Here is an 18,920-nt window from a genome sequence, read left to right on the forward strand (position 1 = left end):
TAATCCCTTACTCCATCACCCTACCTTAAAATTACTTGGGTTGAGACTATTCTTTAGTGATATAAGATCCTAAGTAAAAGGTTTATCCCCGACCTGCTCCCTCAACCTCAGCTAAAATGTTACCTTCTCCAGGATTATATCACCAAATACAGATTGGACTGTACTGTGCTTTGCTATCATACCACTTGGTTTTGACCTGTTAAATTACAATATAGCCCTTTATTTATGGTCTTCTCTTCAGTAGTGTATTAGTCAGCTTTTTCGCTGCTGTGACTAGAGGATCTGAACAGAACGACTGTAAAGAGGAAAAGTTTATGTGAAGGCTCTTCGTTTCAGAGGTCTAAATCCATAGAAGGCTGGCTCCGTTTCTCTGGGCTTGAGATGGGGCTGAACATCATGGTGGGAGAGTGTGGCAAAGGGAAGTAGCTCACATCATGGTGACCAGGAAGCAGAGAGAGACTCCACTCTCCAGATACAAACACATGTCCCAAAGCCACTCCCTGATTCCCACCTCCTCCAGCCACACCCAGCACCTCAGTTACCACTCAGTTAGTCCCCATCAGGGGATTAATTCACTGGGTTAAGACTCTCACAGCCCAATCACTTTTCCTCTGCACCTTCTTTCATTGCCTCACACATGAGTTTTTGGGGGATACCTCACATCCAAACCATAACAGATAGACTGGGATTCTGTGACTCACATGAATTTGTATAAAGGAAGAAAATGAGATGAGACTGAGGCGAAGGGAAGAACTTTAGAAGCAGGTGACATGGGAGCGGAGTCTTTCTCAGGGCAATCCCTGCAGGAGTCTTATAATGCTGCTGCCACCATCGTTGGCCTGATGAAATATGAAGCATTAAATACCAGGTTCATTTGGCGTAACCCTCCCTCTATAAAAATGAAGCATTTGGAGAAGAGAGAAAGAGGCGGCGATTTTTTTTTTTAAAGTAGTTTTCTCTCGGTGGCAAGATTGCCAGACCATAAATCAAAGGCTCTTCCCTTAGTGCTGACGTGAGCACTTGGCAGAAAGGAAAAACCTACCTGTGCACTGATCTCATTTCGACAAAAAGGAATTTTGAGAATTAAACACTAGTAGTGGCAGCCTCCTCTATCCCCTGGACCTTTCATATGCCCAGATTTATTATGAATATTTTAAGTGATAAACTGTAATAAGAGCCCTGTCCCTTGACCTGAGATTCCCAGATTTCAGGATTTTGCTTCTGCTCCTCTTCCCAGTCTTTCTTCTTCTCGAAGTTTCTCATGCCCTGGAGGAATGCTTGACCTTCTCTCCAGCTGGGTCCAATGCCCTGCTGTCTCTTCTTTTCATCATTTCCTTTTTAGCCTACTTGGATTTTCCATGTCTCTGGGAGCCTAGGTTGGGTGTCTCTCAAAAGCTATCTTTTGAGTAGTTCTAAGCAGATGTAATCAGTTGACTCACAATAGCACTTTTCTTGGTGGTATATTTTGGTTTTAAAATGGGAATTAGTCACATGATGTCTATTATAATGCTTTGTGATGTTTGTTTCTTTCTTTTATCACATCTATTAGGTTGTGGACTCCTGGTGGCAGACATTGTACACATATCCAGATTACAGTGCCTTGAGTCAGTCCATATTTAGGAAAGACTTGATCTCATGGGGTCATGAATTATATCCTACATTTTGCTTCCACTATTCTCCATGAGAGTCCTGGGTTCTCTAGAAATGACCTCTTTGACAACAATAAATACCTTTAAGCATATTAGACACTTAGAAAAATCTCAAAGGAAGAGAATTAAATAATTTTGACTTTCAGCAAATTGGTGGAAAATATTTTAACCATAAAAATTAAATCAGTAAAATAGGTTTCAATATAAGCGATTGTTTTGTGTGCTTGTGAACTGTGCCCAACAGTGTAAGGTAAGATTCAACCCTTGTGGAAATTGGTACTTAGTGAAGGAGCTAATACAAAGTCTGAAAACATGGAAATGTGGACGGAATAGTGATAACGAAAATGACTTCCCTGAATTCTTTATGAAGCTTGTTAAATGCCTGCGCTATTTTGGTTCACTTAAAATAGTGGTTAAAATTTGGACTCTGGTGCTGTGGTCAAGGTTAGAGTCACAGAGCTGCCATGTACATCTGCCTGGTCACCTTATTCTATTAAGAGAGTTAAAACTTGTGAAGCCCTTAGCACAGAGACTGGCACAGAATAGGCACTCATGACATTTTCTCTGCCATTAATTTTAGATTGCAAATGCGCATAGCTATTTTAAGAGTGCTCTATGCCACTGTAACATGTAGAAAATTTGCAAAACTTAGTTTTATTTCTGGCGCAATTACTTTTTTTAAAGTTATAAATTATATGTGATTAGTAGTATCAACTAGAAGAGATCAAGTACTGTTCTTCAGGGTCCAAATTAATCATATGAGTAGTTATTCTCTAAGCAGATATTGCATCATACATGTCCAACAGCCTCTTAAAGTATTCAAAATTAATAAAGCAGTGAAGACATTAATCAAGGATGGTATCTAGCTGATTTGCATAAATTAATTAACATCAACATCCTCAACAAGCTGCAGCAGAGCAGCACCTGGGAAAACTTTCCATCCCAGTGAAATAAGATAGTGAGCCTGCAGGGCAGAGAGGGATTCTTATCTCCAAATGCACACCAAGGTCACCATTTACATAACACAAGTGACAGCACAGAGCAAAATCACTAATGCATGGCTCTGTAGGAGGAGCACATCCAGGAAAATAGAAGGAAAGCAAAGCCAGTGGCATGATAGCTTTAATGCCTCTACAGGTATTTATATTTTACCTTAACATTTAGATTCTGTGTCTTAGTGCTGCATGACCAAAAATAAGTATTAATATTTATTTGGTTTTCTTTCATCATTTGTAAATTCAACATGTTCTTTTTGTGAATAGAGATTTAAGAATAGGAGTGTGAGCAGTAGTGGAGAGAAGATATTCTTGTCTCTAAACTTATGTGTGCTTGTTCAAATGATTGTTTCATGTGAAAACCTACCCTATTCAATTGGCAGAGCTTACTTTCATGGCAGCTTTGCTATTACTCATTCATTCATTTGCCCAATAAATGTGATTGAGAACCTAACCAGATGCTACTTTGCTTGGCAGTGAAGAGTGCAGAACTCAGGTTCCCCAATTTCAGAGTGCCCAGAGTATGAAATCTGTTGCTTTCATGCAAAGAGTCACATACTCACAATTTCTGTCCTGAAAAGGTGACACTTGGAAATATCCTACTAGTTCCTTCTGATGAGAACTTGAGAAGTTTTCAGAGACGAAGCAGAATTTGCAATGAGTGATAAATGTGCTTAAATAGCAGAGGTGAGAAGAAAGAATATTTTCGAGAGTGGGAAAAAACCATGCTATTTACGCTACATGGTAATTAGAGATACTTTCTCTATACCTTTGCCAGGCTGAGCTTGGTAGAGTTGTTGGTATTACTTCACATGTGCAGCTTGAATGCCTCTACAAGTATTTATATTTTAACCTTAACATGTTAAGGCTTGGCTTTAACCTTAACGGGACCAGTCTTGGCTTTCCTGATTGTGAGGGGTGAGGAAGGGCAGGGGGATATATAGAAAGAAAATTGCCTCATGTATAGCTCTGAATATTTAGTGGGACTTCACACTGGCAGATGTTTGCACATTGGCTTAGATACTGTGCTCCAATCAGTTCTAGGATATGTGCTTTTTTCTAGCTTGTGGATAACTGGGAGAATGTCACCAGGATAGTTCCTACTTCTTCTCTACACTTGGGGTCTTCTGGACAGAAACATCCTGAGACCTGCTGTGGCCAGTTGGGATGGTTCTTTCAGCCAGATCCAAATCCAGCTGGGCTTTTCTTAATGTCTATATATGGTGGTCTGTCTTGGAATATCACATTAATAGCCTTGATAGATTGTTCACTTGATCAAACAAATAGAACTTTTTTTAGTGGAGGGAACAAGATTATATTAACAATTTTAACACTCTCCAAAAGCTTCCTCTTATAAACTTGGTTTAGTTTTATAAAAATAAAACATAATTTATTCAAACTTCTGAAAAAATAAAAATTGGGTCACCGTTTATTTTCCTGTCTGTGAAAACCTGGTCATCAAAGTGTTATAAAGGTCCCGGTTTATAAGCAGGATTGGGATGTGGAGATGTTGCAGGAATGCTTTTGTTTCTGGCTAGTCTGATATACTATTTTAAGCATTAACCTTAAAATGTGTGGAATCTGGTATCTTTCCTTTCCGAGATAATGCTTATTCATTTTCCTCAGTCTTTTTGATGCTGAAACTCTTTAAAAAAATTTTTTTTTAGCTGTAGTTGGACACAGTACCTTTATTTCATTTCACTTTTTTATGTGGTGCTGAGGGTCGAACCCAGTGCCTCGCACATGCTAGGTGAGTTCTCTACCGTTGAGCCACAACCCGCCCCCTCCCCACTGAAACTCTTTAATTTGTACTGATGAATTATGAAATAGCATATGGCACTTTTATTTTTGAAACACCATTCTAGTGGTCTGATTGCCCTTTGGCCCTACTTTCCTTTTCTAATGAACTTTAGAATTATTAGAATTATTAGAAGTATTAGAATTCATTCTTAACATGGAATGTTCTTTAGTAGCACTCTGTCAAAGGAAATCATATAGCAAAGTAAGAATGGATTAGGTGTTGGGGGTGGGTAGGGCATTCTTGGTAAACTGGGGCCAGCAGGTCACAGACAAGGGTAGTAGAGAAGGGGACTTGAAGGGACTGACTGCAGTTGAGTCAAGGAGCCAGTCTTGGTCCTGATCTGGCCTAACCTTAGTTTTGCCTGAGAACCTCCCGTCCCACTTCTTCATCTCATCCTCCATTGCTGAATTCATTCTTGAAACTTGCATCAGGATCGTTCCTTACTTTTTGTTTGGAGTCATGGGGTTGGAGAAAGGGACCAGGATTCAGTACGGTATATTTGAGTTACAGCAGGAGTTCTTAATGGTTTTAAACAAGCAGTTAATACATACAAAACAAAACTCCTCCTTCTCACCTCACCCCAAGCAAACTGCTGGAAAACATTTTAACCATAAAAATTAAATCAGTAAAATAGGTCTCAGTATAAGAGATTGTTTTGTGTGCTTCTGAACTGTGCCGGACAGTGTAAGATAAGATTCAGCCCTTGTGGAAGCTGAGTACTTAGTGAGGGAGCTAATACAAACAGAGTCTGAAAACATGGAAATGTGGAAGGAATAGTGATAACAAAAATGACTTCCCTAGCAGGTGTGAATCTGCTCCTTGCCAAGTGGACCCAGGTGTTAGCACTTTTGTGTGCAAATTCTCTAGTGATTCTAATGAGCAGCCTGGCTTGAGGACCAAGGTACACCAGGTACCTGGTTAGCAGCTGATGGGTATCAGTTTGCTGTCTCTCTATGATGACAGAGTGAAGAAGCAGGAGAAAGGGCTCATGATTCTTGTTAGGTAGGTGCTGTTTTCCCCAGATGGGTAAAGTTATTGAGAAGGTGACAGAATTAAGGAGCTAAGAGCCCACTCTTTCTGATATCCATACCCATTCCAAACCTGTCTCTCCAAGAGCCACAGAACTCCTACTGAAGGAGGGGATGAAATGATCTTATTTCTTGAAGATTATTTCGTCCTAAGTGATTTTTTTTTCCCCTTTGCCTATTTGTTTTCTATTCTTCTAGATACGCTGTCTTGTGTTAGGGCTTTGCAGATGTGTTATGAATGACTCAACAACTTTATTCTCCCAAACCTTTCAGATTGCATTTCATATAGAAAAGCACTCCAGATTTGATTTCAGTTTTCTCATATTTCCTAAATGACTTTATCAAGCAATCTACTTTCCAGATTTGTTTTTATTTTCCTCATTTTTTTCTAAATGCGCTTATCAAGCAATCAGCTTTCCGAATCCCATATGCACTGAGCTATATTAGAAAATAAAATATTAAAACAGAAGAGCAGAAAGTACAGATTACCAAAAGATTAAGGTAGTCATAAAAATGTGCTTTTTTCCCCTATGTAAATGAATGGAGGGTTCGTAGATTCAGCACTCACTATGATAAATAATATAAATGCACGGGGTTCATGACAGGCTGTGGATGGTAATCATGCCGTGGTCCTGAGCTGTCACATTCTAATAAATGTTATTGAAAGATCTTTTTGTTAATGGGTGCAAACTGGAAGCAGAATATCAAACAAAGGAGTTATGACTGCATGGTAAAGGATTGAAACCATCATGAGTTCCTAAGAGGAAAGCAGATGCTAAAGGTTTTGCCCTTTCGGTGAACTAGATATCTTCTTAATGATCTCTGATGATTATCAGTGAGAAAATTCTATTTATTTAGCTAATATATGATTAAAATTGAGCCAGCTGGTTTTACTCATTGTGTAGTTGGATCTTGAGTACGTTCAAAAAGAACATTTAGGGCTGGGGTTGTGGCTCAATGGTAGAGCACTTGCCCAGCATGTGTGAGACACTGGGTTTGATCCTCAGCACCACATAAAAATAAATAAAGATATTGTGTCTATCTACAACTAAAAAAAATTTTAAAAAAGGAATATTTATTTGCCTGCTTTGATATATAGGATGAGCTGTTTTCCTAAAAATGATTTCAGAAACGACAACAAAATATGACCACATTTTTTAAAAACTTTTTTTGATTGATTTTTCTTTTAAATGAACGACAGCAGAATGTATTACATTTCTTATTACACATGTAGAGCACATTTTTTTATATCTCTGGTTGTATATAAAGTACATTGACACCAATTCATGTCTTCACACATGTACTTTGGATAATGATGTCCATCACACTCCACCATCCTTGCTAACCCCCTGCCCCCTCCTTTCATCTCCGACCCCTCTGTCCTATCTACAGTTCCTCTATTCCTCCCATGCTCCCTACCCCACTATGAGTCAATCTCCTTATATCAGAGAAAACATTTGGCCTTTGTTTTTTTGGGATTGGCTAACTTCAATTAGCATTATCTGCTCCAACACCATCCATTTACCTGCAAATGCAATGATTTTATTCTCTTTTATACCTGAGTAATATTCCATTATGTATATATGCCACATTTTTTAAAATCCATTCTTCTACTGAAGGGCGTCTAGGTTGGTTTCACAGTTTAGCTATTGTGTTGTGCTGCTATAAACATTGATGTGGCTGTGTCCCTGTAGTATGCTGTTTTTAGGTCCTTTGGGTATAGACCTAGGAGAGGGATAACTGGGTCCAATGGGGGTTCCATTCCCAGTTTTCCAAGGATTCTAAAAACTGCTTTTCATATAGGCTGCACCAATTTGCAGTCCCACCAGCACTGTATGAGTGTGCCTTTCACCCCTACATCCTCGTCAACACTTATTGTTGTTTGTGATGACTACATTTTTAGAGCAAGGGTAAACAGAGTTGATATGTTACCATATCAAAACAAACAAAAATAAAAAAACACAATTGTTAAATATTCCATAAAATGATTGCTCTAAAGTAGAAAAGAGTCCTATTTTTAAAGGTGGCCATACAAAATTACCTGATATTATAAAACAGCTCCATTTATTTAGGGTTCAAGGGAAACTATATTAATTGTATCATGAGGTTAAGAATCATCCAGACATTTTGAGTACCTATGTTTTTGAAGTTATACATAAAAAATCATATGTTTTAGAAGCTATTCTTTGTGCTCTTATAACATATACTCATGATTTTTCAGAATCTTGTTTTCTTTAAAGTGTGTATGTCTCTTATCCAACTTTCAGTTTTAATAGGGTAGGAGGCATGACCTATTTTTATATCTCTTTTGCTTATAACAGTTCTTAGAAGTACAATAAATGAAGCTTAAAACATCAGTAGAGCTAGAATCTGTTTCATAAATGATTTTCAAAATTTTGCTTTCTATATTTTCTGTCTTAAAATTCTGCCAGCTAAAGAGGTATCTCAGCTTTCCTGTTGACCAGTTATAGAATTTTGCTTTTACTCAATGATTCTGAACTGGACAAAAATAGAGATTTTACATATAAATATTTTCACAAAATATTGTGTCTGTGGCTGTGTTAGAAATGTAATTCATGGTATGGATGGAATTATAGTCACATCTCTGCCTAACAACATAAATCCTTTTTGCCCAAAGTGAATTGTATACTCTTATTATATGTTCATATTCTATTATTTGGCTTTTTTACTATTTCATATTTTATAAGGAATTAAAGAGGAAGTGGGATGAAACTTATTCTTGCTTTTTAACCTTAACTACATAGGAAGTTCAATCAGTGGTTATTTGATATGCAAGGGCAAAAGTTTAAAATATGTGAAATAATTTAAAAATAGTTATAAATGATTTATACTCTGTATATTTATTATAATAACTGTATGAAAAAAGACATGGATGAAATTTTATGTGCTCTTTCTATAACTCCGATCATATCATCTTAGTGTGAGTTCCTGTGATATGATTAAGGATGGTTTATAAGTCACAATATAAAAGTAAGAATTTATCTCCTAATCAATTATGAAGGGTCATGAGGGATGGATATAAGAAAATTTTATGATAATGCTTATTTAGATAATAAAAGATCAGTTGATATCTATTATGCCACATGGTGACTATAGTTAATAATGTATTCTTGAAAAATGCTGTGAGTGTGGATATAAAGTGTTCTCACTATTAAAAGGAAACCTATGTGAGGTAAAGCATATGTTCATTAGCAAGATTTAGTCATTTCACAATGTGTGTGTGTGTGTGTGTGTGTGTGTGTTTGTGTGCGCGCTTCCATACATACATTTCAGAACCTCATGTTGTGAATGTAAATACATCCAATTTTATCTGCTAATTTAAAACAAGAAAAATGATCAAATGAGAAATGATTATTAGCAGAGAAAAGAAAGCTTTTTGAAGGCCTAACTTACAATTGTGTATCGTGGTGATGGAGAAGTAATTGGCTCATAGTGAGTTCACTGATATTGATTGAAATTGTTGAACCAAATTTAAATAATTGGATTTATATTTCTTGTGTTATTTAATTTCTCTAACTTTGGCACATGTAAATAAAATATAAGACTCCATTTATAATCTTTATTTTTTATGGCTTTTGGAAAAAGAAGTATCAGGGTAATTGCAATGCTATGTTTTTACATGCATTACGTTTATTTCCACTGGAAATACTGATAATCCCCCTGCAGGTTTTTAACTGAATAGTTCCCCCCACCCAGTGCCAGGGAATGAACCCAGGGCCTCACACATGCTAGGCAAGTGCTCTACCACTGAGCTAGTTCTCAGTCCTGGCTTTACCTTTGTAAACATCCTCACAAGAAATTGTTGCTCACTCATTCAGTGTTTGATTCAATGAGGATTTATTGAGTAGGTACTATTGTGAACAAATTCTAAACTGGAACAATTAACTGGAAAATACCATGGATACTGGTATTTTTCCCTTTCAAAAGGGCTTTTGTTTCTTTTCATAAGACTATGTAGCCTATAGGCAGATTATGCATGAGTAATTCTTATCTGTAAGATAAATGATACTCTTTTTTAAAGAATTGAAAAACTCTAGATATTATAAAGTATGAAATGAAAAAGGTAATATTTTAATATGTAAATGTCTTTGTATGATAAAGAGGACTTTTAAACAATATTTCACTATTAGATTTGAAATGTCAACATAAGGATAGTTCATGTTATTGCAATTTTTTGTTTAGTATGAGTATACCCATTCATGCTTGTTCTCATTTTGGATGACTGAGTGTAATAGGATTATATATCAAATCACTATGAAAACACGCTGTTAACATAATGTATGAAAATTTGAAATATGATATATATTTATAACTTAATGATGGCTTAATTTAATAGCATGAACTTGTATTTTAAACTATAATTGGCATAGGCAATTTAAAGTATATATGTTGTAGCATAAACATCGTCATACAGCAAATATATTACTTTGGAAAAATATACAGAAACACAGCAAGCTATAATTATTTTTACGATGACATAATTTTATAGAAGGAGAGGAGAAATAAAAGCCTTCATGGCTAGGCAGTCATATGGGGACAGTATGTATTTATTAATAATGTAAGGTTCAGTCTCCCGTCTTCTTTGATGGCTCTGCTCATCCAGGAAGTTCCAGCCTCAGTAGGTACAGCTCTGCCGGGACAGTTGCTTCTGGTTTATGCTTGTTGTGCCATGTCTTTTGGGAAGACCATCCACCTGCACTGCAGAATGTGACATGGTTTGGATGATGAGATATATGGTCTCTGCTGTCTTAGAGCACATTGTGAGGAGGTCCATTGTGGTGGACTCATTCTTATAACGGTATCCTCAGTTCCTAGGGAGCCTGACTTGACCAGTTACCATGGTGAAGAAACATCTTGGGGTTACACAGGACCGTAGAATCATAGATGTTTCAGTCCTCATCCTGAATGGTCCTTCCTTATGAATGGTTATCCAGCTTTGCTTGAATACAACCTGTGACCAACCAAAGGCTACAGCCTCCCTTGGCTGTTGAACTGTGTCCTTTAAATGCCCAGGAAAGAGACGCAGCTGCAGACACCATCTAGAAAACACTGCAGTTAATCCAGTCAAAAAACTCCTGTGGGCTCATCTTCCTTCCTACATCCTCTATCAGCTTTGTGTTTTTTTTTTTTTTAAGGGAGAGAGAGAGAGAGAGAGAGAGAGAGAGAGAGAGAGAACTTTAAAAAAATATTTATTCTACCGCTTGGGCCACATCCCCAGCCCTTTTTTTAATTAGTTGTTCAAAACATTACATAGCTCTTGACATATCATATTTCATACATTTGATTCAAGTGGGTTATGAACTCCCATTTTTCCCCTGTATATAGATTGCAGAATGGCATTGGTTACACATCCACGTTTTTACATATTGCCATACTAGTGTCTGTTGTATTCTGCTGCCTTTCCTATCCTCTACTATCCCCCCTCCTCTCCTCTCCCATCTTCTCTCTCTACCCGCTGTACTGTACTTCATTTCTCTCCTTTATTTTTTTCCCCCCTTTCCCTTCACCTCCTCTTATATGTAATTTTGTATAACGATGAGGGTCTCCTTCCATTTCCATGCAATTTCCCTTCTCTCTCCCTTTCCCTCCCACCTCTCATCCCTGTTTAATGTTAATCTTCTTTTCATGCTCTTCCTCCCTGCTCTGTTCTTAATTGCTCTCCTTATATCAAAGATGACATTTGGCATTTGTTTTTTAGGCATTGGCTAGCTTCACTTAGCATAATCCGCTCCAGTGCCATCCATTTCCCTGCAAATGCCATGATTTTGTCATTTTTTTATGTGGTTGTTTTTTTATTTTGTCATTGAAGAATTTGCCAGATCCTTCTCAGTGGGTTGAGCAAAAACTCAGCTCACCTGTAGGGGCATGATGGTGACATTTCTGTGACATTGTCATTGGGTGGATCCTGCAAACTTGCAGTGGTTGCATATTAGAGCTACTAGACTTTCTGCAATGCAGAGATGTCTATCATCCTTCAAGGCTTTCAGATGTCCTTCAAGCCATTTCTGAAATTGAAAATCTTGTACTTGATTTTCAGAGTTTGGAAACTAACATTATTATATTTAAACAAACAAACAACTCCTTCCCATAGTTGTATTATATTCTATTTTTTTTTTCAGAAATGCAACTGCTTACCCATATTAAGGAAGATACTACTTTGTTATATTTGAGCAGATGTTGTTTACTACTGTAAGAAATCGTGAGTCTGATGGCTATACTGCTTTTGGTATTAGATACCAAAATTTGACTGGACTCATCAGTTGACAACTGTAGCTGTCTTCTCATTATCTTCTAGATCTAAGTGTTTACATATTGAACTGCTATTATTTTATTACAAATAATTTTTATAAACTGTAAAATGCTTTTACATGTTATAGCTAGAACACTGTACTAATAAAGAATGTGTGAGTGGGTGGGTTCTATTATCTGATAATTCATTTCTGATATGGAAAGCATGTGTTGGGTGCAACTATGTCATTACCCAAGGAACAAACCCCACAGTAGCTTCCCCAGGGCCCAAAGCCTGGACTTCCATGATCCCACAGAATAGGGCAGTGCCCACATCCCTCACTGTGTCCAACTAGTACATTTTGGCAACTTTTAATTTCTAGACAGCTCTGATTTTCAGATAATTATTTTTTTAAATTATTTTTTATTTATATATGACAGCAGAATGCATTACAGTTCACATTACACATAGAGAGCACAATTTTTCATATTTCTGATTGTATACAAAGTATATTCACACCAATTTATGTCTTCATACATATACTTTGGATAATAATGTCCATCACACTCCACCATCATTGATTTTCAGATAATTCTTATGGCAGGGAATAAAATATGGTTACCTGCCTCTGGTACCCATTCAGTTTATGTGTTTCACAAATCATTTCCTTCCTGTGGTTCTAGCCATTTGAATACAGCTAGCATTCCAGTTTCTTCTCCCAAATCCTCTTGTGTTTTCAAGGCCCCAGTTCATCTGCAATCATGGAGGGAGACCTTTTCCTTTCAGGCAAAGGGCATTATCTATTACTGATTGCAAAGACACTGCCACTTATTTGTTTCTGGACTTTGTTGATTTGTACTGCTTTTGAAATCAACCAGACCCTACAAAGTCTATCATAACTACTGTATTGAAATTATGTTTTCTTCAAAGGTTGTGGGGTTAATTTTTTTTGATCACTGGAACTTCATATAAATCTAGAGACATAATCCTTTTCTGAACAAATAATAAAACAGAAGGATGCAGTGCTTGGCCCATAGACACCACCAGCTATCTCACTCTTATTGGAACCTAGGCTGCTCATGAGACCTGGTGGATGTAGAGACAGAATGCAAAAGTGGTACCAGCTCATGGTTCAAAAACACTCAAAGAATATACCTTTCCTTGATTCTCACCCCCGTGTCAGTCACCCGTTGAGGCTTCATGGGCAAGAAGGGTCTTTGGGGGTAGTTTGGTAGAAACCATTTAAGCTCTTGATTTAGGGTAAAAAATGAAAAATAAGCTCAAGAGGGAAAAGAATACAGTATTCACAGTTATATGGTTTATTTGTTAGTAGTGTGTGATTAATAATAAAGAAAACCATTTGGAAAGTTCCTTTGTAAAAAGTACCTAAGCAGCCTAACTGTGTAGTCACTTCACATCTGTCTTAGGTGAAATTGGCAGTGCCTCAGAAAGCATTACCAAACCAGAGTTTCAGAGTCTTTTGAAAATAGTCATTTTTCTCTCTGTAGATTTGAATTATTTTTTTTTGTGGAAATTGATTTTTTTTAGTGCTTTTCATTTTTCAACAGATTTCCTCATTATTTGTTTCTATCAAAGTGTCAATAGATGCTGAGAACAGGGTATGCTTACATTCCTGCATAGTTGCCATGCAGCCAAAATACTGCAGTCAGATAGCTGCTCCCGTGTGCATTGTGAGTTTGACTTATATCCCTAGCACATCCTGTTTTGGGATTTTTTTAAAATTTTGACTGCTTAGGCAAAAAACGACTGAAGGTGATTGGATATCAGTAGTCTATTTAGTTATATTCTATTATTATTTTATAATCTTACAGCTTATTCAGTGTCTTTCTATTTCCTTCTACAAAGACTTGACATAATTTTGCATAGCCCTGTGATCACTTTGACAAAGCAATAGTGTTCTGCCTACACCAGGCAACACTGCCTTTCCAATTCAATAGTCTGCGTTAAGTCCTCAACTCAACAACTCAGTAGTGAGCCATGTATTGGATGAGAGAGCATCACCACCAATTAAATGGAGAATAATTGGTGTAGTTGAGCTCCTGGAAACCCTTACTTAGTTAGAATATTACAGAAGCCCCACTGTTCCTTCTCAGGCTGTGGTGTGACTTTGCCTTGTCTAAAACTTGACATATCCAAGTAGATTACTCTGCTGGTAGATGTTTTAATTTAATTTTAATGAGCTCTTATTTGGCTCTAAAAAAGCCTACTGAAGCCATCTTTGCCATGCACTTAATAATGTAATCTACTCTCTAATAGTATTAGGTGGTAATGAAAGCAGATATTAGACACATAACCATTTTCATATTTAATAGAGAAGCAATGTGTTCTAAGTAATGAAGTTAAGACCTGAACGTGACTTTGTCAGCACATGATAACTGTGCTCTGGAAGACCTTCGTAGATTTAAGTAAATATGATTTGCCTTGTCCCTGTTTCTCTTTATCTGTTAGATGCCTTGCTGTTAGGATTTTGATACTATATCTTCTAGGATCATGCATTTGGCAGAGCCAAAACCAACCAACCAAACAAAAAAAAACTAAGAACCCATAAACTCTTTGAGGCTGGAAGCTGTAGCAATGAAGTAATAATTCTGTTATTTGAAAGGCGCACTGCTGGCGGCATTTGTACATTTTCTTTTGCAATAAGGTGGGGAGGTTTTTCATCAATTTGTCAACTTTTCATTGGAATGTTTGAGACCACTTGAGAGTGTGACAGTAACATCAAGCACTTGAGATGCCCAGGAGCATGCCCTTTGGCATGTCTGTAATCTTTAGAAAATGCTTTTATTAGGTAATTAATATGTGTCCAGGCGATTCAATGTGGAAATTAGGCTTCTTTTATCATCCACTCCAGTGTGATCAATGTAAATATTTTCTTGGGTACACACTCTATGTATTTCCTATTTATATACATGTAATAAGATTTTTTTACTCCAAGAATTATATAAATGAGGCAATTATACTGCCCATTTTGTTTTCTAACTGGCTTTCTCAACGAACGTTTCTGTATCAGGTCATGCTTCATTTTTTTTCTAATGAATATCTAGCATCACATGGTACATATGAATTTCATGATTGTCTTTAGGTTGTCCTTGGTTGTTTTTCATTTGTAAATTTGATGAACTTAGAGGAACCAAGTGGATGCTGTTTTGGTTTTCCTTTCTCTAGAATGCCTTTTGTCATTATTTCTGATGTCTTCAGAGATGAAGACATTTGTAGGCAAGCAGAACTGCTTAAAAGGATATTCTTTTTCTTTTTAGGTTTAATTTTCTTTTTATGCTTAATGATTTACTTTGCCCCTAGAAATAAAGAGTGCAATGATTTAAAAGGATAGTTGACACAAGCTGTTGTAGGTGATGCTGGTCTGTGAAACAAATTCACAATCAAAATGATCACATCAACTACGCACAGGCACAGTATGGCCTCTTAAAGTGACATAGTTTGGGGCAGTTCATTAGTATGAGGGACAAAATATGAATGAGTTATGGACTAGGAATAGATGGCTAGGCTGGGGAGACCAGCTTAATTTCTGACAATCCCCACACCACATTCTTGTATTCTTCATCCCCTAACTCCTGTGGAATGGCAGATTGGAATCTAGGCCATTGGTCTTATCTTTGGTATGAAGATTAGACTGGGATTCCTGAGACCCAGGTTATTTTATACCTTTAGCTTTTAGTAAAGGCAAGTAGGCTGGATGGCCATGATAGCACCAGTAGTGCCCCAGGTGCATCAGGACATTGGAATTCAGGAAATGTGTCCCTGGCTAGATAGAAAAAAGAGGTGTGAGTGTGTGAGAGTGAAAGAGTGAGTGTGTGTGTGTGTGTGTGTGTGTGTGTGTGTGTGTGTGTACTGAGTAATGAAGAAGATGGTTATGAAGCTATATAGTAAATCATGTCATATAAGGAGACTAACGTGGGAGTAGGTCACAAAGCCAAAGGATTATGTGGCAAATTGGTTTTTTGGTAGCTCGAGTCTGAGGCTGATGAGAACCTAGATGCGAGTGAACAGATGTAGAAATAGAGAAGGAAGAGTCTGAGAGGACTAATCCTGACAGCTGGGAGCAGCACCCTGTAAGTTTGGGAGATACTTAAGGTGTTTTTATGTCCTGATTATTTGGGGAGGTGAATGAAAGAAAAAGGACTTCTTTATTAAATAGTGATATACTTTTTGAGGGGCCTGTTTTTTAGAGGTTTATGAGATAAAACTGAGGGGCAATAAACCAGATATCTTTAAAGTATACTCTTTGGTAAGGGTTGACATACACACAACTTTGAACCCATGACTGCAAATGACAGGATGAATGTATCCATCACCCCAGGACTTTTCTTATGCCCCTTGGTGACCCTCTCTCCTGCCCCTCTTCACCCTAGACAACTACTGATTTGCTCTTTCTCATGTGGAATAGTTTGCATTTTTTAGAGTCATGTAATTCATATGTGACTTTGTTCAGCTTCTTTCACTCGGTGTAATAATGTTGAGACCCATTCATGCTACCTGTATTGGTAGCCCTTTTCTTTTGATTTCCCTAGTATCCCATCACGTGGCTATATGTGCAATTTGTGGAGATTCGCCTGTTTGAACATTGGATTGTTTCCAATTTGAGGCTACTGTGAATAAAGTTGATGTGAGCATTTATGTAAAAGTCTTTGTGTAGACATCTACTTTGTTTTATCTTAGTGAAATCACCAGGAGTGGAAGAACTATGATCATATGGTAGATGGCATTTAAATTTTTTAACAATCTGGCAAACTTTAAAAAAGTGATCTACCATTTTCACAAATGCCAGCAATACATGAATGTTTCATTTCCTCCATATCCTTACCAACACTTGGTATGATCAGTTTATTTAATTTTGGACACTAATTGGTATATAGTATCACTTTAGAGTTTTAATTTCCATTTTTCCTTATGACTAGATGTTTAGGATCTTTTCATACTTATTCAACAGCATTTATCTTGTTTGTGACATTTGTCCATCTTTGGGTTTATCTTCTTAACATAGGTTTTGAAAAATAAATTTGTTGTGTTTATTTAAGGTCTGCAGCATGTGCTGACAAAATAACATTCAAGTCTTAACTTCATTACATAGAACACAGAATATTTATGTATATGTTTATTTATAACCATTACTTTAGTGGAACAAAAAAATTTCTGTAGTTTTCCTCGTGGGAGAAGAGCAGCTATGATCTATGAACTTAGCAAACATTCTGAATGTGATACACTATTATTAACCATAGCCCTCATTTTGTACATTCATTTTTTCTACTTGTTCATCCTACACATTGGCTGCTTTGTATCCTTTGACCTACATCTCCAATTTCCTTCTCTAAAACAAGTTCTGATATCTTAAGATACAAATGTTAAAACATTATGTCCATTTAAAGCAATAACTTTTATTTAAGGAAATATGTTGTTTGTTATGAGCATAATTCTACTTTGGAATTTTCTGAAAACTGTAAATTTTTTTCTTGCCCTAAAAAATGACTATGGTCAGAGTGCAGAGAGTTGTGTTAACCTTAATTATAGTTCCATTTTCTAGGGAAACAATATAGTTTATTCTTGGAAAAGAGTAAGTGTAGAAGATACTCTGTAATTTCCCCCTAGCAAATAAATGTAATTATATTCATTATTTATTTTGCTTTTAAAATTACTAAATTATTAGCTATTGCAAATTATAATTAAACCTTCAGTTAATATGCAAGGTTCTACATAGTCACTCATTTAATTAATGACTAGCTATATATTTTTTTTCTAAAAATTTGACAAGTTATTCATTTTAGAGATTGAGGTCAACCACTAAATATTAATATTCTTTATAGAATTTTATGTGATTTCTTTAAGACCAAATGTGTACTTAAGATTTGCTTTTTAGGAAATTTTAGAAATCATTTTATTTTGAAGTGTATATATTATTACATTAGTACTTGAAAATGTTTCCAATATTTATTTTTACTGTTCTTTTCATTAATTATTACTAAATGCAGTCTGAGTGAATTGTGGTTGTCCATCTTGTTCCCTGTGCTTATCAGTATTTTTGATAGTACTCTGTTGATGTCTATATGAATGAGATATTTGGTCAAATAGTCTTTTCATGGTCCTCTAGCTAATGTGTTCACACATGAAAAGAACAAAGAATTAAATGAATAGCATGACTGTGTGCTGCTTTTTATTCACGGGGAAAGCAATTCTGGTGATGTTGCCAAAGGGTGTCCTCGTTCAGGGACCATACTTGAGGCTTTTGGGTTTTTAAAGCCAGGCTTGCGTTGGTGACTACATGTGGTTTACCTACTTTCTGCATCCACAGCGTGTTGTAATGTAAATTGCATCTAAAGTCATTACCATGTTTGAATGCTTTTGCACAAAGTGCTCCAGGCTGCATCCTCCAGTTGATGAAACATGGTCTTAGTGTGAAAAATGCTTTTATTCATGTCCTCAGCCATTATGAAGTGAAGGGTTTCAGGTAGTTCATCATCTCCATACGGGTTTCCTGATGCATGGGCACGTGTCATTACCATTCATGGCGTATCTTTCCCAACCAAGCGAGATGTTTGAAACACAGAGACACCTAGGAGCTTTAGGAAAGTCCATGGTCAACAAGTGTTTCAGGAGGACACAAGCAGAACTATCCACATGCAGTTGGAAAGGTGCTGCTAAACAAGAACCACTGGAGCATTGTAGCATCAGTTCTTTAAACCACTATGTTCAGTGGAAAGCAACTTTTAAACCCAGCAATTTCTTTTGTAGTTGCTAAATAATAATCAAAGTAAAGGAACCCATGTCCTCAGTGCCAGTTGTCTGCTAAGCATCTACAAATATTGTAAAAAATATACTTTATTTTGTTGCATAATATTAAAAACGATACTTTTCAGGAAAAAATATTCCTTTAAACTTAGCCTTATGTTAAAGTATTTTACTTTGATAAATCAGAGTTCATGATCTTCTTCCACCTAAATGAATAAATCAGAATCTTAGAATAATGTTAGGAACTCATGCCTTAAAATGTCTATTTCATTGTGCAGTGTATGCTTTTAATGTTTTTTTTTTGTTTTTCTGAGAAGGCGTCACAGCTTGTTTTTATTTAATTTCTACAGCATATACACTTAGTCCTTAAGCTGTCATTATCTGATCTACGTTTGAGGGGCAAGCTCTGTTAATACTTTGAGCCATTCTCATTAG

The 18,920-nt window shown here is 36.5% G+C and overlaps 1 protein-coding gene across 4 annotated transcripts in view; it reads left to right on the top strand.

Annotated features, from left to right (window-relative positions):
• The window catches only part of Gpc6 (glypican 6), a 1,046,794-nt gene that overhangs the window by 55,661 nt on the left and 972,213 nt on the right, over nt 1–18,920 (top strand). The window contains exon 1 of one of the 4 annotated variants that reach the window (XM_078016207.1): nt 2,630–2,786. The exons of the other annotated variants lie outside the window; for them this stretch is intronic. Coding sequence (XP_077872333.1) covers nt 2,645–2,786 — 142 coding nt within the window. The 5' untranslated portion in view covers nt 2,630–2,644. Of the gene's footprint in view, nt 1–2,629; nt 2,787–18,920 lie in introns of those variants that run through there. 4 annotated transcript variants of the gene reach the window in all.

Source organism: Ictidomys tridecemlineatus, chromosome 6, assembly GCF_052094955.1.
Source record: "Ictidomys tridecemlineatus isolate mIctTri1 chromosome 6, mIctTri1.hap1, whole genome shotgun sequence".
NCBI classification, from domain to species: Eukaryota; Metazoa; Chordata; class Mammalia; order Rodentia; family Sciuridae; genus Ictidomys; species Ictidomys tridecemlineatus.